A 26,680-nucleotide genomic window follows, 5' to 3' on the forward strand; every position below is an offset into this window, starting at 1 on the left:
TGTCTTTACTAGCAATGAGCTTGAAAGTACATATTTTTCAATGTTTTTTTATATTGTAAACATATAATCTATATATAAAACACATACACTCACAGAGAGAGAGGATTGTTTGATGCTTTGTAGATAGAAGGAAAAGATGAAAGTCATCTTGGATATTCATAAAAATAACAAGTATGAAGCTCTGGGAATGATTAGGGAAGCAGTCAGCTAGTGAGGGCCGTATTTCCTGTTTGGAGTTTCAGGTCCAGAGCCTGACTTTACTGGGATACCATCTGTTTCCAATCAAACCAGAATTTTGACCCTGTACAGATTCATAAAATAAATCACTGTTTTTCAAAGAATGCATTTAAACATTTTCCAAAGAATGTATTTCTGGTCAATTTATAGCACATGGTTAGGTGTTTTAAAATAATACCTTTCTGTGTTGCTAAGCAAGACTTTTCTATTCTTTAATTACTTAGTATTATTTAGAATGTTTCTACAAAAGTATCTTTAAGTCAGAGGGTTTTGTATATTCTAAAAGTGAATTTCACTGGAAGATTAAGAGTTATCCTTATAAGATAATTGATAAATATAGTGAAAGTGTTATACTAGTGAGTAACAATCTTGCATTTATGTCAGAAATTCAGTATTTTCCTCCTCAATCTTTACAAAAAAAAAATTTTCCCTCAGGTGTATTATTAAATACATTCATGACTTTAGTGATTTTTTTTGGTCGGGAGTCGAGGCATTTTTTAATGTTAATGTTGGTAGTTATAAAGAAAATATAATCACATTTTCCTAAAATAGGTGTAAAATCAGATATGTTTGTTCCTTCCCTTTTCACCAGTTGAAAATGTTTTCAAGTAGCATATGGTTCTAACCAGGGTACATGAGAACTAATGAAAGCACTTTTTCATTCTCTGACTGCTTTGGGAAGGCCTCTTTGGACTATGTTAGCATTTGGTTGTTAACTTTTGGGTAAGCTTTCTTAATAGATGATAATCAAGCCAAAAATATCCTAAACGCATTAAAAAGTATGTGTTCACACTACCCATATAAGCAGCACTTTGGGGAATGTGAGAGGTAGATTTAGATGGGGAATATAAGTGAGATTACTGATCTCTGTATAGCTTCCTTGCTGTCTTTAAAATGTGAAGATACTTTTATGTCCAATTCTGAGTAAAATAGTCATTTTGAAGATTGTGTGTGTGTCAGTTCAGTAAAATTAATTATACAAGACCTCTGAAGCAGAGAGACTGTAACTCAAATTGAGTTTAGATTTTATTCTTTCAAGAGCACAGATCACTCTATTACAACATTTCTCTTTGTTCTGCATTGGGTTGGGGGCAGGGGACAGCTTTGATGGTATTAAGTATTTCCAGACTTACGGTAGATGACATAGCTGGTATGATAGAGAAGTGTAGCCTGAAAATTGATAGCCTGTGCCTGATATAGGTCAAAGGTGACTTTTATGTTCTTGAAAAATGCATAAAGAGCTGATATATTGCTTAGTCCTCTGTATCATAAGGCCCTCGTCTTAGTGTATTTTCTTATATGTATTTTATTTTTACTGCCTCTGGTTTTTTTTTTGTTTTTGTTTTTGTTTTTTTTTACTATTTTATAACTCTTCAATAAGAAAATGATGGAGTATGTAATTACATTATCCAAAGACTATGTGAATGCCTCATTTTACTGTATATATTGGGGAACATCTACCCATCAATGCATCACGGTAAAACCTGGCACTTTAACTTAAAATTTCCAGGATCTAAGTGAAATATACTTCCTTACTTCAGCTATGGAATTTTTATATAATCCTCATAGTGAACAGGTTTAATTTAAGCTCACTCTTTAATCCTATCTTACATTTTATTTTAGATGATAGGGCAGATTAATAGTTTGAAATGCTAACAAGTTCCCATTGATTTCATTTTTAAGATCCCATTGTGGGTATTAGGGAGGAAGAATTCCTAAGTGGTACTGGTTTTAAAATGCTTCCTTTTTTTTTTTTTTCCTGGTTTTTATTTTTAAATTTTCAAGTTGGTTTCGTGTATTTAAGGATGGTCGAGGTACTTTAACAATAAGACTGAATAGTTTCTAGCAAAAAACAGATTAATAAGAGAAAAGGCTTTCCATATTTTATTAAGATTTTATGATCGTATTATATTATAGGAAATATAACAGGCTTGGACATCTATATGCAGAAAAGAAAAGCCAAGATGTTAACCCTATTTTCCCCACTATTCAAAAAGAGAGGGGGTGAATGATCTGTATCATATGTAGCCTTTGTGTAGTTGTATTCTGTAACTACTGTAAATATTAATATGTGTTTATCATAAATAGGAAACTGAAAGCCATTTTGAATATCAGTTTTTTGAGATTTAAAAAATAGCAAGGAATAATGGGTTTCTGAGCTTCCTTATGTATAAAGAACTTGGCCTGCATTCAGTTTTCTCATTGATATGACTAAATTGTGTCCTTTATGCAGAAAGGTAGAAAGTCTTAGAGGTAAAGGAAGTAAAGTTTTGGGAGGAGAGGATTCCTGTTTTCTTCACCTTGAGGATTCTGGAGTTTCGGCCTTCCTCTGATCTGATCAGCCTCCATTTTCTAGGCCTTGAACTGAAGATGCTACAGAGTGTTCCAGGTATAAAAATTGCAGCAAGTACAGACATGATGCTCTTTTAATTGTATGAGGGGATTATTTTAATCTTATCAGAGACAACACAGAAATCCAAGTTTTGAAACTCAGGCTTAGAAATACATTTTTAATATTGAGCTTCTCTGGATGGAATCTGGGAGAGAAGAGACAGAAACTAACATGATTATAAGGGCTACTCTGTGTCAGGAGCTATACTGAGGGCTTTATGTTGACCCCATTTAACTCTCACAACCACTCAGTCATTTAGTTGTTATTGTCATTCTTTTATAAATAAGGAAAATGAGGTTCAAGAAAGTTAAGTAACTTGCTCAAGCCCCACCCAGTTAGTAAGTGCTGAGGTCAGAATTGAACCCAGATCTCTCTCCCAAAAGCAGGTTTTCCCAAGGGCAAGTTAACTAGCCTCCATAGCAAAGGGCCAGACTTCATTTATCCTTACTACAATTTGTATCAAAATATACTACACTGGAAAGAAAATGTAACTGCGGAAAACATGATGCCATTCTTATAAATACTTAATGTATTTTGCATATATGATGAGACTAACAGTTTTATGAATGCAAATTGATTTGGTCACTCAAGCAGATTTTTATTGTTTGTTTAAGATGAAGAGCTTTAAACTAGATTTGTTTAAAAACTCAGGAAATCAGACTAGCATGGTCTCCTCTTCTAATAGAACTCACAGTACTGAAAATTGGTTTAGCCATGGTTTTGGCACCTGCCTGCCCACGTAGTTTGTATTTTCATAAGAATTAGAGTAGGAAGTAGCTAAAATTTCATTGTGAATACTTCTAAACCTTATGTTGCAAATAAACATTATTTGTTAATATAAAAGCACAGAAACCAACGTGAAAGTATATAGAGCTAAATTTTGGTTCCATTGGGGATTTATCACTAATTAACGCGAGAGAGGAAAGTACAAGTGAATTAATTCAAATTTCCAACTTGTCTGTGGGCCCAGTAGAGTTAAACCTAACATTTGTATGATGAGGAAAACATGAATTAATTTAAGAATTCTGTGAAGATGCAATGCCAAAGACAAAGAATGACAAGGACTTTAACTTAAATCTACTTTGATTTTTCTCCCCTTTACCGAAACTGAGACTATATTCTAGATATAAATCCAAGGATTTTTTTTTTCCCCTTAATTTGTGGGCTCAAATACCAGTGAGTTTAAAAACTACAGCCGTTGCCAGGAGAGTATGTCGTCACTGGTCAGCTTTATTAATGTTTTAGAAAGAAATTTATATCCCTTTCCATTAGTTCATGAATTTGTTGAAGAAAGAGATCAGGTTCTGTATTGTTGGATCTAAATTTCTTTAAAATGTGGGGAGCTAAGGAGTGCCATTCGTTGATTTGTTCTAGCATACAAGTTTCAAGCCCAGCCCCTTAAAAATTCCGTAGTTTATCTCTCAGGAAAAACTGTAGTCATTATGACAATGATAGCAGTTACAATAAAGAGCTGGTGAAAAATGCCCAGTGATCTTAAGATTAATAAAAATGTGCTTGACTTCCTGAGACATTTTTCTCACAATTGAAAACCAGTAACATCCAACTGTGCTTGTTAGACAGCAAAACTAATAATTGATTTTAAGCTCCTTTTTACTGAAAATGGGAATTTTGTTAGAGAGGAAATTTTATTTCATTTCACCCCTGAACGTGTCTCTGGGAATTTTTGGGAAAAGACATTGATCCTTTTATTTATGAAACTGTTGAAAATAAAAACATGTATTTTTATCCCCTAAACATGTCTCTGGGAGTTCTTGGGAAAAGACATTGATACTTTTATTTATGAAACTGTTGAAAATAGAAACATGTATTTTTATCCCTTTTACAGAAATTCCAGTTGTGTTTTTAGCAGACTAATTAGGTAAAAAGAATCCTCGACAGAGATGGTTTGTATGTCCTTGAGTTAGTCCTTGTACTTCAGACATTTTGCGTTATGATGCCTTTGGTTTTGGTTCTTATGGTATTTGGTACTGAAACTATTTTCATTCTCAGGCTTGGAATTACCACAAAAACTCCAGTAATAGATTGGACTTTCTGGCAAAATGGCAAAACTTCTATTTTTATGTAATAATAAAATACTGAAAGCATTGAAATACTTATCAAATCTTTTGTCTAAGTATTCTTAGATACTAGAAAATTCTTAAACAGCGGTTTCATAGATTTATTTAGAATTTTTAATGTCTTTCTTTGGGGTTATAGTTCTTTTAATTAATTTTGATTAGAGAAGGAACAAAGAAATTGGACGACCTAAATTTCAGAAACTTTAAAATGTTGTCATTTAGGTTAAAGATGCTTTGTATTTGAGTTTATACATTAGATCAGTATTCGCAGAGAATAATAGATCCAAGATAATCAGAAAAATCAATAGGAAATTGTTTTTAGGAAATTTCTTGAACTTCCTCTAACACCTACCTAGCACCCTTATCTGAATCAGTATAATTCTTTTTTTTTTTAAGTTTTTATTTATTTATTTGACACAGAGAGACAGCCAGCGAGAGAGGGAACACAAGCAGAGGGAGTGGGAGAGGAAGAACAGGCTTCCAGCAGAGGAGCCTGATGTGGGGCTTGATCTCAGAATGCCGGGATCACGCCCTGAGCCGAAGGCAGACGCTTAACAACTGCACCACCCAGGCGCCCCTGAATCAGTATAATTCTTAAAGCCAATTTTTTCCTCTTTTTTTAACAGCCTCTTTTTACTAAATTCAGGGGCCCCAAAATTTAGAAATAGAAACTGTTGTTTGTATTATTGTGTGAGGAACTTAGGTTAATCAGCAATAACTAAAAAATAAAATAGTAATTACCTAGTTTTTCTTAATTTTTAAGTGTTGACCCTTAAACATGCATATCTTAAAAATTGTTGGCCCAGAAGTTTAATTACGGTTCTTAAAGATAGGATTTGACTTAGGTTGTGATTTTCTTTTTTTCCAGTGACCCAGACTCTTTTTCCCAGGCTTTTAGGTACTCAGGTATATCTTGTGAAATTTTTATTGTTTAATACGAAGTATAGTTATATAAAAATCAGGTAAATTAAGTGGATGTTTCTGACTATATTACTACACTTTTATTTTGAAATTATGATGGTAGAGTAAATTAGCCAAATGTTTTGTTTTGTTATTTTGGTAAGTTGATAAAGACTGTGCTAAATGATTTTTCTTATTATTTTAAACTTTTCACATATTGGAGGTCCATATTAGCATGTATTAAAGTGTTTAATGGTACTTATTGGGATTTAAAGAAAACTGCTATTCAAATCATCTTGACAATAGAGCTAATAGAAGCCTAAACATAATGAAATCTTGATAGTAATTACTATGTTAGAGCATGTTCAGAAAAATGGATAAGCTCCTCCATCTTTCTTTTTTCCAAGTCAGGTGAAAATGTTCCTAAATTGTTTGAAAACGACCGATTTTGGTTTTCATAAGCCTTGGACCTTATGAGACTCCAAAAATATTTCTTTGAAAATGATTTATGCAATTCCAAACTGAGTAAGGAAAAATGATCTAAACCTGTGGTGTTCAGTATAGTAACCGCTAGTCACATATGACTTCATTAAAGTTAACGATTCAGTTCCTCAGCGTACATTCATACTTCAAGTGTTCAGTAGTCACATGTAACCAGTGGCGACTATACTGTACAGCACAGACGTGGAACATACTCAGCATCACAGAAACCTCGATTGGATAGTGCTCATCTAAAGCATTTCTCTCATTCTCTGTGGAAGGGTATCTTAATTAAGATTTATAGCTATTCTCACATACTAAGGAAAATTCCCAACTCATCTCCTCATCATTTGGGACATTTAAAAATATCAGCCACCACACAGGCTATGGATCTATTTTTAAAGGCATGGGGAGTGACATCGTCTTTTAACCCATCACTGGATGTGACAAGATTTAAAAAAACAAAAGGAAAGAGGAAAACCTGTCTTTTTAGCAAAAGCTACTACTTCTTTGCATCTTTTCTCAATAACTACCAGAAAATCATTATGGCTCCCTGCCTGACAGGGATGTTTCCAGTATTAATCACAGGAAAGATGCATTGAAATCAAGAACACAGTGCACAGCTCCAGCCTTTCGAGCTAAACAGAGGGAAAGATCTGCCCTGAATTTGGAGTTATCCATATGACTAAACTGAATCATCCAAGCAAATAAAAAGGAATGTTTTTGTTAACTTGACTCCAGTTGGTTGAATGAGCTAAAACATCCCAAGGATAATTGTGTAAGCGCTGTAAAGAGTAATTATAAATATTCATCCCTGAAGTGCTCTGTCACACTTAAAAAGTAAGTTTGGGTAGGATGAGATGAAGACGTCAAAGATTTTGATGTGGATTTGTTCTGTTCAGCTAGACTTAACAGGGTGGTATCTTAGATTTTCAGTTAATATTCATTCAGGTTGGAATAAGTGTTTTAGTTCTCTTCACCAGACACTCAAAATTTCTCTCATCACCATTCCTAGAGGATAAAATGTAAGTGCTTCGGAAAGAAGAAAGTCCCATGATAACAATTGTGAGCCTGACATTCCAAAATGGAAGTTAGAATTCTAAAGAAAAGTTCTAAATATCTACCACATTTTAATGCAATATCTTAAATTACTTAGTTGTACCTTTTCCTAAGATTTTATTTTTTTAAGTAATCTGTAGACCCAACATGGGGCTCGAACTCATGACCCCAAGACCAAGAGTCACATGTTCTACTGACTGAGCCAGCGAGGCGCCCCTCTATTTCTCTTTTAAATAATTTGATTCCTGGTAGATTTTAATCATCTTAAAGCATATATATTCCTTTCTCTTAATTTTAAGATTGTTTGTTGTGATACAAAATCATACTTCAGATGTAAACGTATGATTAGATCATTAGCTAGGAAAAAAAAAAGCTGGCATCTATGTGCAGGTGATCAGATGACATAAGCAGTCTGGTTTTAATTTGTGGCCAGTACTGATTGTAACTAAAAGAGACTTGCTCTTTTTGTGGAATTGGCTGACTATTTCCCTACATCTGGAGTTAATAAAGCCTTTGAGACCACATCAGTTGCGCTTTGCCGCAAGAACTCTTTGATCTGAAAAATTGAGACTGGCACAACTGCTGCTTCATAACATTGCATCTATGTTTTTGCAAGCTATGGTTAAGATACCAAAAGTAAAGTTATTTGGCCAGTGTTAGAAATGCCGTTAGATGGGCCTCTTTGAGAACCACGTTTTTCAAAACATTTTTATTAAGATTAAAAACTTTAAGCTTATGTTAGTAAATAAATGACAAACTTTTAATAGCTTAAGGTTTTCACTATTTTCATTTGTAAGATCTATCTTTTAGAAGTCCATTTATTCTTTTTCAAAGTTTGTTTATAAAGGCTAACATTAAAAGCAACTTTACCTCTAAAATGAGCCTGTTTTTTCCGTACAGCTTAAAATTTTTATATACGAATAGGCCAGCCTCTTTTGCTTTGTGTGGTTTATCTTGGTTTTCTTGTTTTCCATGACAGCAATCATTAACCATTATCTGATCAGCATATTCTCCTTTATTTAACTGTGATTTGTAAATCAGTACAGTCAGGTTTATCCTTTATTTGCTTTTATAATTGCAAACATTTAGAATTTTTTCAAGTGTAAGTATATCATGTATGGAATACAGTGAATTGAATGGGAATAAGGATAAATATAAATTGACAAATTATACATTTAAATTGACAAATTATGTAGATTTTTGTGTGTGTGAGATGACACATCAGAACTGGAGTTTTTTTCCAAAAGTTGGAGGCTTACATACTCTTTCAATCTGTAACCTGGATAGAATTAGAGAATTTTGTATTTCATACTTTGAGATCAGTGATGGTGTATATAGTAAATAAGCACTTGTGACAAGAAGCATATGTTCTAATTTTGTCTTCTAAATTTTATCTCATTTGTATTTTCTTGCTGGGTCTTTGGATTTACTTTATTCTTCATTGTAGTTTCAGCCTAGTTTGGAAAAAATCTTTGTATAAAGGGGACAGAGGACATCTAGCTGTGGCTAAGTTTAGATGCTGAAAATCGATTAAAAGAAAAGAGTGCAAAATTCCTTTCCTGAATACTTTTACTGCCCATCAGCCTATATAATACATCCCAGATACATTTGTATATACCCAATTATTTCACTCTATGTATTTAATATGCATAATGGAAAGAAAACACATTTTATCTGCCATATTCCTTTATCTAGGGTCTTTCTAGGTAATTCTCAGGAATCCATCTTGTCTCAAACTTCTCAGGTACCACAGGTGTGTGATTTTTCCCTCTGGGATGTGGGAGGAAACTAACCTAAATGCCAGTCCATTGAAAAGAAACACCTGTGCTAGTATGAAACCGACTAGCAAGAAGAGTAAAAATAGACTTTTTAATCTTTTATTTAGCATGAATTGTATTTATAGGTAGGATTATGTAGACAAAAACTGTAAAAAATAGCATGCAAGAACTGAACAAGGGCAATATTTTGTAGAATAACGGCTCCTACAAGAATGACAGAAAGATGATAGAGATACTGTTAGCTAATACTTAGTGCTTACTGTGCTAAGCATTGTATATGTATTATCTCATCTGACTTTCCCATCAACCCCCTGATGCAAGTACTGTTAGCACCATCTTACCAATGAGGAAATTGAGTCTTGGAAGCTGAGGTAATTTGTCAAGAGTCTTTATAGTTAGTTAATGCCTCAGAGGAAGAATAAATGAATATAAATGATAGTTTATGTAAATAAAATTTTGGCTCGCATTTTAATCTCAACTTTTTTATTAGTGCATAGACACGCTCAGGATAAGATACCAGACTACGTGGAAGGATAGAAAGTAAATGTCTTCCTTCCCAATTCTAAGTCCAGAGGTATAACCACTAAGTTTCTTATGTGTAATTCCAGAAATTTTCTATGCTTATGCCAAAAATATGTGTATGATTTTTTACACATGCTCCCATAATTTTAATAAGGTAGCTACTTTCTTCCACTTGAGTGAACACTTAGGATTTTTATTTTGGAGTGACATTTAATGAATGTACCCTTATCTAACTAAACAAAAGAAATATATTTCCTGCACTGTTCACAATAGGACACCTTTGCATTCTTCCTGACTCTTGGTTTACTTTTGCTTTTACAGAGCTACATCACCTTCACTGTTGTTTGTTTGTTTTCCTTCTTATTTTAGTAATCATCATGAGAATGGTTTTATCATGTTTTGATTATTAAGGTTATTTAGCTGCCCATTTAGTTTTGCAGAGAAATGGCAATGTTGGCCATTTGCCAATTCAAAATGTTCATAGTTTGCTTATCTGAAGCAAAGGTTTACCAAAGGAAATTAATACTGTTCTGACAAATTGAGATTTTTTTTTTTTTTAAGATTTTATTTATTTTATTCTAGAGAGGGAGAGAACACGTGTTCGCATGAGTAGGGGAGGGACAGAGGAAGAAGGAGAGAGAGAATCTCAAGCAAACTCTGCGCTGAGTGCAGATTCTCGCTCTGGCCTTGGTCCCATGATCCTGAGATCATGACCTGAGTGAAACCGGCAGTCAGACCCTCAACTGACTGAGCCACCCAGGCACCCCTAAATAAGATTTTTCTTAAAGCTGTACCAGACTTAAAAGTTTACTTGAAATCAAAAACCTTTAGCAGAATTTGGTTTTAATTTTGCGAACCCTACTAAGTTAAGCAAGTTTCTGAAAACTTGCAATGTGCCTTTTATGGTTATCCTTTAATAATAACAAAGTATAGTAACCTTTAACTCATTTTGATTTTGATAAATCTTGTAACAGTGAAAAAATGAATTTTATGAACCCAAAATTTATTTCATGCTGTGTTCAAAAGACACTTGTTTCCACCACCACATTTTGAATCATGAGCCTATATGGATTTGTGTTTTGTAAGCAAAGTCAACATTTATGACTTTATTCAACCACCTGGTGTAATTGTCACACAAAGATGCATTATGGGGATATTTGCAGTAGTATTTTTCTCTAGTAATCAGCTAAAAACATATATGCAGATAGTAACCAAGTTAGATTATTATATATGTGGATTTAGTCAGTTTCTTTGAATTTGTGGCAGCCCTTTATACATGTTAGCTAGGCCTTTTTAGGCCCTTTATGAAATGTAACACTCATTTTACATAAGTGATATATATGATCGTCATTTACGTTTTAATTAAATTTCCTGTTTAATTTTAAGGTATATGCACCATCCCCAAATTCAGATGATTTCAACCGTGAATCTCCTAGTTATCCATCTCCCAAGCCACCAACCAGTATGTTTGCTAGCACTTTCTTTATGCAAGGTAAGTACTGCCAACTAGTTATCAGTCCTACAGCAGTTATCTATCGTATATTAGCTAATATTGTGAGGAAAAAGATTACCTACACAGGAATTCAGAAGTTATTTATCTAGGTATTTTTGGCCAAAATAAATTAAATTTAGGTTTAAAATTTCTAATACTATTTATTGCTGATTGCAGTATGATTGGACTATCCAGCAAACCATTGGAGTATCCCATCTAGTATTGATCAAACTTATAAAGGACTTCAATTGAGAAAAATGAGTAGAGCTGCTCTTTCTCATTTTAGAATTTAAACAAATGAAAGATATTAACAACTCTAGTTTCCTATTTAAATTACAGACTCCTATCACCCCTAGAATGGTCAATATAAATAGTGAATATCAAAGAACAGAATAAGACTTGTTAAGAGAGAAAAAGTGTTGCATTTCCTTTAATTCATGTCTAGCAAATCATTTTTATTTGGTCTCCTGTGGTTTTGGACTATGGGAAGCATATACTGTGGGAGCAATAAATCACTACATAAATGCTTCCTTGACTTTACACTGGTGAGTAAAGTCATTGCTAACACATTTCATTTGAAGGCTGACTATAATATAGTCATTATCAATTACTTTGGTTTACTATTAGAGAAACTTCTTTATTCCACAGTTTCAGAATGTTTGATATAATGTACATTGCTTGTTACAAAGAATTTTTTGTATGTTTGTGGTTATACCATTTAACCAAAATTAAATCCAACCTGTCCCCAAATTTGAGATTTTTATTATCCTCTTTGATATGAATTTAAATTTTCCAATTTTCCAAAATTGGTTCAATTTTATAACAACCTACCTACTATAGTTTGGATTACTTTTTTTCCCCTCTAACTATAAAGCTTTATTCCCTCTTTTTAAATAGTAATTGAGGAAAGAAAACTAGATAGAAGACTGGGCTGGAAAGGGGAGGGGAAAAGTATCTGGAGGGTATCCTTTTGAATTTTTATAGCATCATCAAAATAAAAAATTTTAGCTAAGGAAAATTTTATATTTCTCTTTTCGTCTTAGATGGGACCCACAATTCTTCTGACCTTTGGAGTTCATCAAATGGGATGAGCCAGCCTGGTTTTGGTGGAATTCTGGGGACCTCCACTTCCCACATGTCTCAGTCCAGTAGTTACGGCAGCCTTCATTCACATGACCGCTTGGTAGGCTGTAACACATGACTAGGGTGCGGCAACACTTTGTCCTCACTTGTATTTCTCTTTGGATTACAAGTGTGAGGTTTGATTCTGCCAAAACTTCTGACATTTGAAATACTTCTAGGCTCACTGCATTTAGCATGCCTTTTTAAAAAGTAAATGACAATAGTAATGCCCTTCAGCTGCTAACTTGCAATGTTCTTTTTGACCTGTTATAGTAGTTGTCCAGTTATATGTGCCTATTATTCAGAAAATGTATTTAATAGCTCATGTCTCTTTCCCCCTTTCTCTAGAGCTATCCTCCACACTCAGTTTCACCAACAGACATAAACACGAGTCTCCCACCAATGTCTAGCTTCCATCGTGGCAGTACCAGCAGTTCGCCTTATGTTGCTGCCTCACACACTCCTCCCATCAATGGATCAGATAGCATTCTAGGTGAGCTTTTTTGGGTTGGCAAAACTCCCTAAAACCTACTTTGGGGATTTTCAATGAACCCCACATCTTTCAATATATTTTTTAGTATTGGCTTTTAAAATGACAGAAAGGAAGAAAAACGGTCTAATTTTCATTAATGTAGAAACTGGTACCGAACCCAACTTTAACTTAGCTTATTAAGTGTAACACATACACAATTGCTGCAATGGGTGAGATAATGGTAGAGAACTCCCTTGAAATCATGGCAGAATGCTTAAAAAAAAGCATACCTGCCTGCTAAAATTCTTGATTTGTTTTCTACCTGAAATATTCAGGAACCAGAGGGACTGCTGCTGGAAGCTCACAGACAGGTGATGCACTTGGAAAGGCTTTGGCATCTGTGAGTATTGATTTTACCTATATAGCTGAATGAATTTTACACTGCTGAACGCAGTGATTCTGTTTTGTGGACAGTACATGTCATAGTTAAAGGGTGTAGTTACAAAACAATCAACTTCTCATATCTCCATTAGAACTATTCTCGGTGTGTATTGATTCTTGCTGCCCTTAAAATAACTCAGAACACCTTTCCACCCCATTCCCACAGGACCTGGCCTTCTAACTTCAATTTCAATATGTCTTCTATGTAATGGAACAGACGTAGATAGAAAGAAGAGAAATTTGGGGATTTTTAGATCTAAAGCAAAAATTACTGAGATTAATTGTTAAATTTATTTATTAGCTTTAAATACATACTTAGTTATTAGCTTTAAATACATTAGTTATTATTAAATATTAAATATTATTAAATACATTAGTTATTAGCTTTAAATACATACTTAGCCCATTTAAGTACGTCAAATGGAACCAAGAAAGTCAACTCAGTTATTCTTCTGGTCCAAAGAAGAAAGTGCCTTCATAAGAAATTTTTCTAAGGCAGAAAGTATTTTACATATTTTTTAAAAGGAAAAAATAATCATCTGTAACTGATACATTCAAGAAATAGGAGAGTCTTCCCCCAAAAAAAGCCAGTTTCATTGAAGAACTCATGCTAACATGAGTAAAACTGATTTGAAGGAATCCCATAGTATTTTCTTGAGCAGCTAATTTAGATCACATTTGGATGTTAATGACAAAGCTATGATTGTTTTAGTAGCTGATCCTTAAAACATTAAAACTGAAATCCCTTCTCTCAGAATTCTTTTGGGAGAGCATTTACCAGTAATTCACAAAGACTCCAAATCTAATTGTTTAAAAGAGGTACTTCTTGCTTTGTATTTTCTGAATTTTCTCCTTAGGCTTTTCCTTTCTTTTCTTTTTTTCCCCCTTGAATGGTATGCCTCTCAGAATTCCCACAGAGTTGTAGTACATTTTCTATAAAGTGCAGTTAACTCTATCAGACACATTTACTGCTATTCCTGGGGAAGGCAGACCACTTAGTGTGTGAGCAGAGGAAGCAGCCATTGAACATTTAAGGAGATAAACCTCTTTGTATATAGTTTCTGTACATAAACCTCTCTCTGCGTCCCAGTACAAGTTCCTTGAGAAATAAAGCCAAGGCAAGCTCATCTACCACATAGTGGAGTACCCCACAAAAAAGTAGAGCTCAGTAAATGTTTGTTGAATTCAGCCTCACATTATATGATAAAAATAGTGAAGATAAGAACAAAGCCCACAAAAATATCAGTTGTAATTTGAATGTTTACTAGGTACCGGGTATTATACTAAGCATTTACGTGCTTTGTTTCATTTAATCCTAAAGAAAACCATGTGAGGTTGGCATTATTATCCTCACATTACAGATGAGGAACTAAAGTTTAAAAGGTTAAGTAACTTCAGCTCAGAAAGATTAAGTAGTTTGTCCTAGGGATCACCAAGCTCGGAAGGGTAAAGCCCGTATATATTAGGTAAGAACCTGGATCCAACTATCTTCACTACTATTTCTCCAGAAAGAGAAATGCTACAGTGACTGTGGTTTTACACGGTGTTGATGAGGATTAAAGGAAGTGGTCCTATCTTTTCTGGGCTTATTCCCATCTAATGAAGACTACCTGCTTAGAAGTAAAATTATTCTATAGTATTAAATCTGGGTGCCTCCCAGGAATTTGATTGGCTTGCCGTATTTTCTGTTGATTCTGAAAGAATCCAGTAGCAGATATTTCGCATGTAGGAGGACAAATAACGTTGAACTTTCAATTCTAGTCAACTTTAAAAAATACAAACTGCATTTTGGAGGCTTTTTTCTCAAAGCTCTTTTATTTTATGCAAGGAAAACTTCTGTAAAGGAACCTTGTCAGGTAGGCAGGCAAGAATTTGTGATGTTCTCAGTGGTTGTCCTTCAAGCTCCCTTTCAGTTACCCTTCTTGTAGTTGACTATTTTCCCGTATTATGACCAGCATACTCGCCAAACTAGTTGGCATTAGGGGGGGGGGGAATCCAAATTCTCCATGAGTGGAAGCCAGGGAAGAATGTTTAATCTAGTTAGTGGGTGGGCTTTGGTTGTCATGGAAACTCAGCTCTGTCATCCTATGTTGTTACTAGGCAGGAGCAGCCAGGTCATTCCATAAATCATTTCTGTCATAGCTGATGGTGATGCATTCCATCTGCTCCATCACTGCATGCCATAGTCTGCACACTTGAAATCCCTTCCTTCAACCCATCTGCTGCCCCCTCCCCACCAGACACCTCCCCAAAACACATTCTTTCTCTAACTTCCGTTACAGACTCACATTCACTTTAGTGCTCACAGAATGTACTGAAAAACAAAAACATTACATGGGGAGTAGGAAGGATTAGAAGACATGAGGAGAAGGAATTTTCTGAGGATTACATTTGAGAATCTAACATGCATATCAGAATTTTACATTAGGTATTACAGATCTTTGGAAATGGTGACCATGGGTATTTTGAAATTTTAAGTTCTTTAGAATATGACATTTTTAATATAGCATCTAGTTTTAGATGGAGAAAACACTATGCTGTTGTCATTAGAAATTATTTCTAGCTCCCCAGTCGTCTGATACATGTCTCAGGAGGTCTTTCATGTGTGAAACATCACAGGGTACAACCTTTGTTCTTTAGTTTAGGTATTAAAGAGCACACAGAATACTGTGATTAAACATGTAAGGCCAGATAATACATTTGCAAAGGTTCCTTTATTTTAGGTTTAAGCCGGGATAATTGTGGTCTTAATCTCAGGATAGCTAGAAAGAGAATTGTACATGAAAGTATTTACACAAAGTTCCCAAAGCCCTGTGGATTATGCATTAGTTTAGATAATAAACTAGGGTAGATAGAAGGAAAGGAAAATCTGGGTATTCGTGCCATTTCTAATGTGTTTCCCTGAACATTTGCCAGACAATAACCCTTTAAGATTGTGCCCATGGAGAGTTATATAGAGGAAGAAACATCTGGTTTATTTCAGTGCCTAATACCATATCAAAACACTTGGTCTTTAATTTAGAGGAGATCAAACAAGAGGACTGTTTAACTTTGTTGATTATATCAGACTTCTTTGTGATAATTTATGTTTTGATTTCTACCTCTGAGCAAAGGAGAGAAAGGGAGGGAGGGAGAGAGAGAGAGAGAGAGAGAGAGTGTGTGTGTGTGTGTGTATTTTAATCTGGATAGTTAAATGGTCAGTAGTCTCTAACAAAAGAAAAGAAAATTCAGGGAAGTTGACGTTTAAAAGTAATTCATGAAATAAGTTTCTTTGTTCCTTAGACTCAATAACATTAGCATAATAAAGATTAACTGAAATGTGCACTGTAGTGTTTAAAAAATTGGGCTCACAGTTCCAAGGTTGGGCTTGGGAGCCCTTCATTGTTTCTTTTTTGTCTGAGGCCCTTTTCATTAGCTTCTGGCTTATTGGCACCCTGCTGATTGGAATGGACCATGACTGATAGGAGGAGGAGCCTCATTTGTTGCAGTAAAATGAGGCATATTACCGTTTAAGCCTGGCAGAAGGTATTGGGAGTTATTCATCATTGGTCATTTAACAGTATGAGGACCATGGACTGCATGCAGAATGAGTTCTTACTTTGTTTATGCTTTACATTCTAAATCACTCCCATCCCCATTTTTTAAGTGACTGACTTTTTTCTTTTCTTTTTTTCTTTCAAACATCAGTGTAGGAGTTCTTTAAGGTCAGAAAGTACAAGAAGTAATGAAATCCTGATTTAGAATGCTTTTTGTCAAATGGTCTAATTATAGAATATCTTAAAGTAACAATAATTTCTGTAGAATAAGTTTAATGTGTATGTGGTTTGGTGATAGAGTAAACACACAGAGGTGAAGTTTAATGAAATGATCTGTGATCTAAAAGGCTGTATTACCCTGTGTTCTTAATGTTGCGTTGCTCCTCCTCTCCCCACATACCCGTTCTATTTTTAAAGATTGTATTTGTCAGAAAGAGAGAGAGCACACAAGCAGGGGGAGCGCCAGGCAAAGGGAGAAGCAGGCTCCCCACTGAGCAAGGAGCCTGATGTGGGGCTCCATCCCAGGACCCTGGGATCGTGACCTGAGCCGAAGGCAGATGCTTAACTGACTGAGCCACCCAGGAGTCCCCCACATACCCATTCTTTTTATGAAGTAGAAGGGACAATAAAAAGTCCTGTAATTTGCCAGGCTATCTGTCAGTTCAGGAAAGGTATTAATAACAATTCTGTCTGTCATCACTTTAATTTAGGGCAAAGGAGAACTAGACAATGTGATGGGTGAGTGGAGAAAATGCCTTTTATTATACAAATGGAGAAGCTGTTTTTGAAAAAAATACCAAAATTATATATTTTTATACTTGATACATTTTATATTTGATATGTGTTTTTACAGTGATTTTTTTAAAGCCCTCATTTGATTGTCTTGATAGTCTATTTTATACCCTCAAAAGCGCATGCGTGCCTAACAGTGTGGTATGGACAGCTTAATACATCAACACTAATTCTCAGAAATATTCGTGGAGCAACGCCATATCATTGCTCTCAAACTAATACCGTAACACTGATTTGTAAATGAATTCACCTTTATAACAAGATCTTTTAACCCCCGTTGGTATTTCTGTTAGTGAACCCCATTACATAAATACTAAGAAATACTGCCACTTACTGAGTCTTGCTTTTTATCAAAAAGTAGCTATAGCAGATTTCAAGTATAGTTTAGTTACTCCAGTTTTTTTTTTTTTAAATATTCAGCACCTACTTGTGTAAGACAGTGATAGGTAAGGATGGATTCAATGTAGAACATTACAAGTTCTCTGCCTTCAAAGAGCTTAAAATCAAGGAGAGATGATATGACAGGTATACAGAAAATGATCATGTGGAGCATACTGTGAAGTAAAAAACCCAAGAAAAGTACAGTTATAAAGGAGGTGAAGATGAGTGTAAATGGGGAGGTGACATTTGAGCTGGGCTATCATGTGTTGTAGAATTCCATCAGGGAGAAATTAAGAAATAGGCATTTTGAAAGGACAGGCTATCTTCAGAAAATGAAAAAAATATATCTTTTGTTTGGATTATAGGGTACATAATATTTATAAGTAGGTTATAAGGTAGAAAGATATTTTTGTGACCAGATTATGGAAGACATCAAATGTCATTCTGTTCTATTTAGTAGACAACAGGAAGTGTACTGCATGGGATTTGACTGTTTAAAACTGGTTAGGGACAATAGCTCAGGCAATTATATATGGGGCAGAAGGAGCAGGGAGTAAGTAGAAACATAAAGACTTAAATGATCCATCCATAAGTTCTAGTAAAGGTTTAAAGTAGTGTCACAGCAGTGAGAAAGATGTGTTCCTATCCCAGAAACAGAATCACAGGTATTGGAGTCTGTGGTGGGAAGGGTGGAGAGGGGAAGTAGGAGGGGAGAGAGAGAGTGGATTTGGTGACCATGAGAATGCTGGTGCTGAAGTTAGAGGAAACAGAGGAGTGGAGATGGGAAGGGTAGGAAGCTTGGCACAGTGGTGTAAAATTTGGCTTGGCATATTGAGCTTGAAGTGAAAGAGTATGTCCAGATGGAGAAGTCCAGCAACCAGTAAGTATGAGCATAGAAATGTCAACTTAGTCATTCACAGAGATGTCATGGTTGATACTTTCAGAAATGATATTTCCAAGGGGTAAAACACAAGTAGATAGAAAAGAAAACCGACACTAGAGCTCTGAGGGAAACCTGCATTAAACCAGAATCGTGAAAGAGAAACGGAGCCTAAGTGTTACATCCAGTGATTCGAAAGAAATACTCAAATAGTAGCTTCTCGCAAGGATAGTAATCATTCATTCCTTCAACAAGTATATATTTACGAGTGTTGTAGAATCTGAAGTGACCGCAAATCCTGTATAATTCAGATTTTGTCTGAATAAGACCAAGTCCTAGCTTGTCTGGAGCATACATTTTATTGGGGGAAAAGGTAAGAGACAGATAATAAAACAAGTAAACAAGTTTAGACAGTTAAGGAGCAATGTAAACACTATGAAGAAACACAGCAAAACCAGGCAGGTGTGACAGAAGGGCAGTGCTGTTTCTCCAGTGCTTTGACGCTGTTGATCTTGACAGCGAGTTGGTGTACTTGATGATAAAGTTTTGCATGAACCTGAAACTTTCCTCACTGCTCATCCACCCACCCTCAATGTTACCAACTTTTCCGTCCCTTACCAATTTTATAGTTAAGAAATATTTCATAAAAATTTAGCATCAGTTATTCCTAAAAATGTGGCCTTTAGCTAATTTTCACATGTGCATCCTGATTTTTTACAAGGTAACAACTTTAAGACCAACAGTATTGATCTTAATACAACATACTACCCTCCCTGTTACTAAGTCCTTCCATAACGTCTTTCGAAGTCTCGATAGTTTTGCTTTCCCAAAATGGCTTTTTAACTTGAATATAGAACTTCTAGATCTGGCTGTTCAGAGAGAGTTGGTGATTAAAGGCATTTACAATTAGAATTTAGTAACATTATACAAATTGGTGTATTCGAGGTAGGTATATCCATTTGTAGTCAAAGGAAAATAGGCTTTCTGGCTGCTTGCAATTCAATTAGTGCTTTCTTCTTTTGAAAAAATAAAACCTGTTGTGTTTAATGATTATGACTTGTGGAATTTTGTTTTTCATGAGCCTGTCCCAATATCTGGCTTTTTCAGCATATTAGGCTGTCTTTAAAACCAATGCTGAGACCCTCTTGTTTGCCATAATTTGGGCCTCTTTAAATTCATTGGAGCTCTAAGCTTATTCAGAGCAAGGGTATTTCTATTGGATGACTCCTTTCACCCACAAATAGTTTTCCTTTTTAAAATGTTTCACCACAGTTCATCCACATAAGTTGATTTGTCCTCCCTAAGTGCTGAGATGTGAAGATGGTTTATTATGCTCATTATAGACTAGAAATAGAATTTCCTAGAGAAAACTTCCTGGGGACTCTTAGTACTTAGATTAAAAAGACTTTTAAAATACTTAATGGCTGATTAGGTAAACTTGTCACTGTTCTCTGTCACTATTTTTTTTTCAGCAATTTGAAATAAATACAAAATATTGCAACAAAACTTTTAGTCAAAATACCAAAATTTATGCATCCAGATGTTATACTCTTTAAAGTGGATCCCCTTAGGAGCGCCCGGGTGGCTCAGTGGGTTAAGCATCCAACTCTTGATTTTAGTTCAGGTCATGATCTCAAGGTGGTGAGATCAAGCCCACGTCGACCCCACATGGGGGTTTGTGCTGGGCATGGAGCCTGCTTAAGATTCTCTCCCTCTGCCCTTCTCCACCCCCAGTTCGTGCATGTGCTTTCTCTCAATGAATGAATAAAGTGGACCTCTTAGGAGGTGAAATCCACAAATCATTTTGGGAACATTTTCTGAAGGACTTGGCAGGGTTTCTTCCACTTTGCTCAAGGGTAACAAAATACCCTTTGGGAGCAAGTTCAGTTTTATATGATACATCATTTGGAGCTATATTTGGTAAAAATGTAGTTGATCAAACTGAGAACTTTTTAAATGAGAAATAAAGAATAACTATTTTAAAAAATTATTTTCTTTGGCGTTTAAAACTTTTTAAAGACTTGTTGTCAAAGATAAGTTTCCTGAGATAATTATTTTTAATGGGTATCACTTATTTGGATGATGCATTTAAGAAAAATTGTTGTTGTTGTTGTTGTTAAGATTTTATTTATTTATTTGACATGGAGAGAGAGCACACAGCAGAGGGAGAGGGAGAAGAAGGCTCTCCACTGAGCAGGGAGCCTGATGTGGGGCTTGATCCCAGGACCCTGGGATCATAACCTGAGCCGAAGGCCAGACGCTTAACCAACTGAGCACCCAGGCGCCCCAAGAAAAATTGTTTATTAGATGTGTTAACTGTAGGGGCACCTGGGTGGCTCAGTCGGTTAAGCAACTGCCTTCGGCTCGGGTCATGATCCTGGAGTCCTGGGATCAAGTTCCACATCGGGCTCCCTTCAGTAGGGAGTCTACTTCTCCCTCTGACCCTCCCCCCTCTTATGCTCTCTCTCATTCTGTCTCTCAAATAAATAAATAAAATCTTAAAAAAAAAAAAAAAGAATTTAGGTCTGTTAACTCTATAGTAACTTCTCTTTTTGTTCTAACAGAAACCTAAATAATTTTCCACTGGGATAATTAAGAAATAGATATGATCTATTTTTTTCCTCTCATTATTAGAATACATAAAATACTTTTTTTTTAAGTAGTCTCTGTGTCCAACGTGGGGCTCAAACTCATGAGAGTCACATGCTCTACCGATTGAGCCAGCTAGGAGCCTCTAGAATATAAATGACACTTTTCTATCCTAGGGTTTTTTTCGTTTGTTTGTGTGTGTTTTTTTTTTTTTTTTGTCAATGTCCTTTTTTTTTTTTTAATATTTATTTGACAGAGAGAGAGCATGCACTAGTATGCGGGAGAGGGAGAAATAGGCTCCCAGGGCTCGGTCCCAGGACCATGGGATCATGACCTGAGCCGAAGGCAGACGCTTAACTGACTGAACCACTCAAGCGCCCCTTAATCCTAGTTTTCAAACTATATATAGCCTTCATGTAATACAATAGTCCTAAATTGATGAAACCTGTTTTTCACTCTGAGTTTTAGGGGTGGCAGCTTAGGTTATAAAAATAACTCCATGCAAATGGATTTCTGTTTTTGTTGTTGTCACATATTGATACATGTATATTTTGTTTTCTGGTTAGATTTATTCTCCTGACCATACCAGCAGTAGTTTTCCATCAAATCCATCAACACCAGTTGGATCACCCTCACCTCTCACAGGTAGGCTTCTGTTTTATCTGTTGACTTAAAAACATTTATGGGACTGCTCTGAAATATTTGAACTTTGTTTATTTTCCAATAAAATCTAGTAAAAATTCATGAAAAAGTATCTGAATTTTGAGAAAACATGTAAACAGAGCCTTCCTCTTGTTCTAGTTGAAGATTGAAATATTTGCTACTTTTGAATTATTCTTTTCAGATTCTTAATTTGGTATAATTTCTAAGAACAGTTATAACAGGATAAAAATAAGGCTAGACAATTGGGATGAAAGCAAAATAGAGAAGGAGATAAATCAAAATTTTTGGTAAGGTAACATAGAAAGTAAACAGAATACCCTATTTAGAAGTTACATGTAACTTCTTTCTTTCTTGTTCTCTGCCTTTTCCATGTACCATGTGTAAGACTCAGAAATGAATAAGTTTATACTAGTTTGTCTTTATTTTTAGGTCCACTAAGTTATTATTTCATATATATAAATTCTTGGGAATAATGTAGCTTTTTGCTAAGGAAAAGAAGTCTCTGTGAACGTGGATGAATATTGTTAGTAGAGTTAGATAAGCGTTTCAGATTATTTTTTCCTGTTTTTTTCTGCATTTGCTATAACAAGTTCCAGTTACTGTCCTACAGTATAAATTTGTTGAGGTACAGTTTTTGTTATTGTAAATAGGAATTTTTAGATATTAGGAATAAATAAAATTATAGGAAAATGCTTACTGTTTATTAAGCAGTCATTTTAAAACTTGAATTATATTTTTCTGAGCATTGTTTGAGAAAAAAACATACTGAAGAAGAAATATATTAATTCTGAGGAAAAGACATTAGGCAACTGGGTAAAAATTGCCTTATTCCTCCAGAATTGATTCTTTTTCTGGATCAGGTCATTAATTAAGTCCATGCGGCTTTGCTGTTGTTAAACCTTTTTGCATTGTTGAAGGTTTCTGGTCTATCAGAGCCCTGGCTATCACCTGTGCTTTGTGTCTTAGCTTTGTGACTCTGCTGAGAAGCATTCCAGTGTGGAGATGATGAACTGCTGGCAGCTGCTCTCGGCTCTTAGTGGGTTCTGCCACTGTCTCAGACACCATGGCTTCAGCTGTCTAGTAAAAGTTGAACAGCTGTTCCCCACATAGACCCGACTATGAAAGACCCATTGACTTAAAGTTGTTATTTAACAGAGAGCTGAAATTACAGGAAGAATGATGTAACTTTAACCCTACTCACCCTTCTGGCACAGTTTTACTGAAATTATCAGTGTCCTTTTTGCCACAGCCTGTTTCCCTTTCTCATCAGAGATGAGAATATCTGTTCTTACTATGTGTTCCCACCTCCTCGCCTCCTCTGCCCAGTGAGCTGTAAAAGTGTCCTTTGGTTTTTATTAATAACTGAGTGGGAAGTCGGGGAGCAGAGGAGTTCAGCATTTATGAGGAGGCATGACTAAAATGGAGAATCAGAAACTTAGACATTTTTCAAAAAATAATGTTCCAAAGTAAAATGTCACATTTCCTCCTCCATCTTTGTTTGATGTTTAATAGGTGATATCCTTTTTCCCCCCTTTAATTCAGCTGATTAATGAAAATCTATGGTCTGTTGAAGTGTGTAATGAAGGTATTAATAGGTTCTTTTTCAATTCTGCAGTCATAATCGAAGAAAAATTCTTTCCTTCTTTCATATATTTCTACTGAGACAGCACATCAAAGACTGATTTTATGCAAGTGCATCTCTCCCATCTCCTGTATCTAGTATTTCCATCCTGTCACCACACACATACATATACACACACCCTAAATTGGCAGAAATGTAAAGGGAGAAGGAAAAAGGAAAGCGCAATGTGATAAATTACTCACAGCGAAGGAAAAATGAAAAAGATGGAGCAAACCAGAGCTTCTATTATAATATGTGGAAATAACTTGGTACCTTGTATTGCAGTGGCCTGTTATGTAGAGTAAAAAATTTTACCCCACTGTGTGCTCTCTACGCTTGTCCTGTTCTCTGTGCCTGAGCATCAGTCAGACTGGCCCAGGCTGTTGAGGATAGAGACACAGGGGAAGAGCCACATAGGTGTCTCCTAAGGCAACCATCATTCTTGTTTAAGTTGCACTTATTTTCCTTAGGAACTTCTCCGGCCAAGAACATGTATTTCTACCTAGAGTGTGCTTATGAGGAACTTCTGGGATGGTGATACTGCATCAGTCAGGATGCTTTAGGCTGAAAGGAGGAGAAGCTCTTGTCTTGATTGGCTTTAATTAAATAACAAGGGGAGTGGTTACCTTGTACAACAAGAGGCGGATAGCAGGGCAAGTTCCTGGACCCTGGTATGTCAGAGCTCCTGCTCTGTTACTTTGCAGTTCTTCTCAGGCTGATGGCAAGGTACCACATGTGGACAGTCCACAGTTCAAGGTACCATGTGTGGACAGTCCACAGTTCAAGGTACCATGTGTGGACAAAACAGTGTTCGGTAGAAGAAAAAGGACCATCTTTTCCTTGTATTTTAAGAATCTTTTTCAGGGGGCGCCTGGGTGGCACAGCGGTTGGGCGTCTGCCTTCGGCTCAGGGCGTGATCCCGCAGTTATGGGATCAAGCCCCACATCAGGCTCCTCCAGTATGAGCCTGCTTCTTCCTCTCCCACTCCCCCTGCTTGTGTTCCCTCTCTCGCTGGCTGTCTCTATCTCTGTCGAATAAATAAATAAAATCTTTAAAAAAAAAAAAAAAGAATCTTTTTCAGAAGCTTCTTCAACAGATTGGCCCTCATGAGTCCTTGGCCAGCATTGGGCCCCTAACACACCTGCTCACAACAGAGATGGGACTACCATGTTTATCTTATTCATTAGGATTTACCCCAAAAGCTAAGGATAGAGTTACTCTTTTCTGGTTCACACCAAGAAAGGATAGATACCCCACCCCCCTTCTGAACAAAATCAAGGCTCTGGCAGCAAAGTAGAAGAGACAACTATGTCTATTACAGTTGCCATTTGGGAAAGGACAAGTATTTAAAAGGGTGTGTTTACTAAGGGAACTTGGAAAGCAGACAAGCAAAACCATGTTTTGCCTTTCTTTACCTTTTTCTGGAATATAAAGGTTTAATAATTGCTTAGTAGCAATACCAAGAACATTTACAATAGAAATAGGAAGAGAAGAGAAGGAAGAAAGGATTCCTTAGTTTGGGCTAGTTTAATCAATGAGATATTTATTTTTATCATCCATCAGTGTGCTGGTGTTAGGCATTTATCTGACTTCAGCAGGTTTTCAGTTTAGCTGAGAAAATAAAAGATAAACATGCATAAAAATACAGCCATCAGATACATTCTAAGCTAGAGTGGTCAGCATAAACTTCATGAAGAGTGCAGGACTTTAAAAGGAGGAGAAAGAGTCTGGGTCTAAATGGGAGAGTGTAACAAAGATCCAGATCCAAGAAAGCACATGACTTCTTCATCGAGAGTCATGGGGATGACTGACTATGAACTCTTCACATACGGAAGTGTGAAACACTAAGATGCAAAGGTTGGCTGGAGCCAGATTATGGAAAGCAGAGCATTCAGTGCTACATTAAGGATTATCCAACCTTTTCCAAGTAAGAGGGATCTCATGAAAGTTTGAGTTTAAAGTGAGATTACAAAGGGAAGCAGCTAACAAAATAAGAAAATGTGTGATAAATGGTCCTAAGAATTTCTTTGACCCATTCCATGTGTTGGTATCTAGTCTCTAAATTTATTAACCAGTTAACTTTAAGTTCCACTCAGAGAGCAGATCAGAAACACTAGGTGGATTTTGGATTTAGTGATCAAAGAAAGCCTGTCCACATTTTCTAGCCAAATAATTCAGTTCTCCTATTCTCATCAGCTAGCTAGCTTGTTTTTTAGAAATGGTCACTACATTTTAATAGCAGGTAAGTTTATTTATAATCCTTCTTGAATAAGAACTAGCTCTTTGGGATGATCCTTAAAAGGCCCAGGTAATTATAGAAATTGTTAACTACAAAAACAGTTGAAAGCTTGTGCTTATCTAACAGAAGGAAAGGATAAGCCCCAAGTCAGTAGATATTTCTACACCAGATATCAGGTGACAGGGAAGGAAGGCAGGAAATACCCTGTTCTCTTCCATATTTGTGTAATAATGCTCTAGTTGATGATAACAAGCTAGAGAGAGAGATACCAACATCAGCTAGAGGATTGACTTCTACCAAACTAACTCTATCTATCCAGTTATCCCGTTTGTGACTAATAGCATGAATCTTCGAAAGGACTAACTGGGGTTCAAGGAACTCTGTCCATGAACTGTAACTTGGCATTTCTATGACGTTCAAACAGGTATCAGTGATTTAAGCATGTTAGTATTCTGTTTTAACCAAGTACATCACACTGGGGCAGCCCAATTTATAATAAAAACAAAACAGATTTGAGTGTGTGTGTATTTTTGCAGTTTAGTGAATTACATTTTGGATATAGACCTTAGCGTGGTTTCTTCATATCACTATCAAAAAATAATAAGTGTAGGTGTTTTCTTACCTAAGTAACTCATTGCACATCTCATTCCTCAGTACTAAACTAGTTGAAGAATCACAAAAATTGCCTGTTTTGCCAAGCAGATGCATGCTAACAATCCTGAGGTGTTTTATAAAACTTGTATTAATAACCCATACAGATTAAATAATTTGATGATTAGGGTCCTGTTACAGGCTGATCACCCAAAGGGAAATGGGAAAGATGGAGCAAAATGTCTGAAAATAAAATACTGTAAACATTAAAAGAAACTACTTTCAAAATAATTTGGGGTCTTTTTCAAAATGGATTATGATTAACCTCTTATTCACATAAAATTCTTAATTTTCCATCAGTGCTTGGAACGCACTAATGCACTAAAATCAGTGGTAGAGTGTGGGCTGAACAGAA

General features: G+C 35.7%; 1 protein-coding gene across 8 annotated transcripts in view; it reads left to right on the top strand.

The window, feature by feature from the left end:
* TCF12 (transcription factor 12) overlaps nucleotides 1–26,680 on the top strand; it is a 374,787-nt gene that overhangs the window by 317,661 nt on the left and 30,446 nt on the right. For 7 of the 8 annotated variants that reach the window (XM_057306207.1, XM_026518560.4, XM_048219597.2 and 4 more), the window contains 5 exons: nucleotides 10,833–10,938; nucleotides 11,982–12,121; nucleotides 12,409–12,553; nucleotides 12,868–12,932; nucleotides 21,718–21,796. In XM_057306207.1, the coding sequence (XP_057162190.1) occupies nucleotides 10,833–10,938; nucleotides 11,982–12,121; nucleotides 12,409–12,553; nucleotides 12,868–12,932; nucleotides 21,718–21,796 (535 nt within the window). Of the gene's footprint in view, nucleotides 1–2,470; nucleotides 2,627–10,832; nucleotides 10,939–11,981; nucleotides 12,122–12,408; nucleotides 12,554–12,867; nucleotides 12,933–21,717; nucleotides 21,797–26,680 lie in introns of those variants that run through there. The other variant, XM_057306209.1, reaches the window with a different exon arrangement.

Source organism: Ursus arctos, unplaced genomic scaffold, assembly GCF_023065955.2.
Source record: "Ursus arctos isolate Adak ecotype North America unplaced genomic scaffold, UrsArc2.0 scaffold_36, whole genome shotgun sequence".
Classification (NCBI taxonomy): domain Eukaryota; kingdom Metazoa; phylum Chordata; class Mammalia; order Carnivora; family Ursidae; genus Ursus; species Ursus arctos.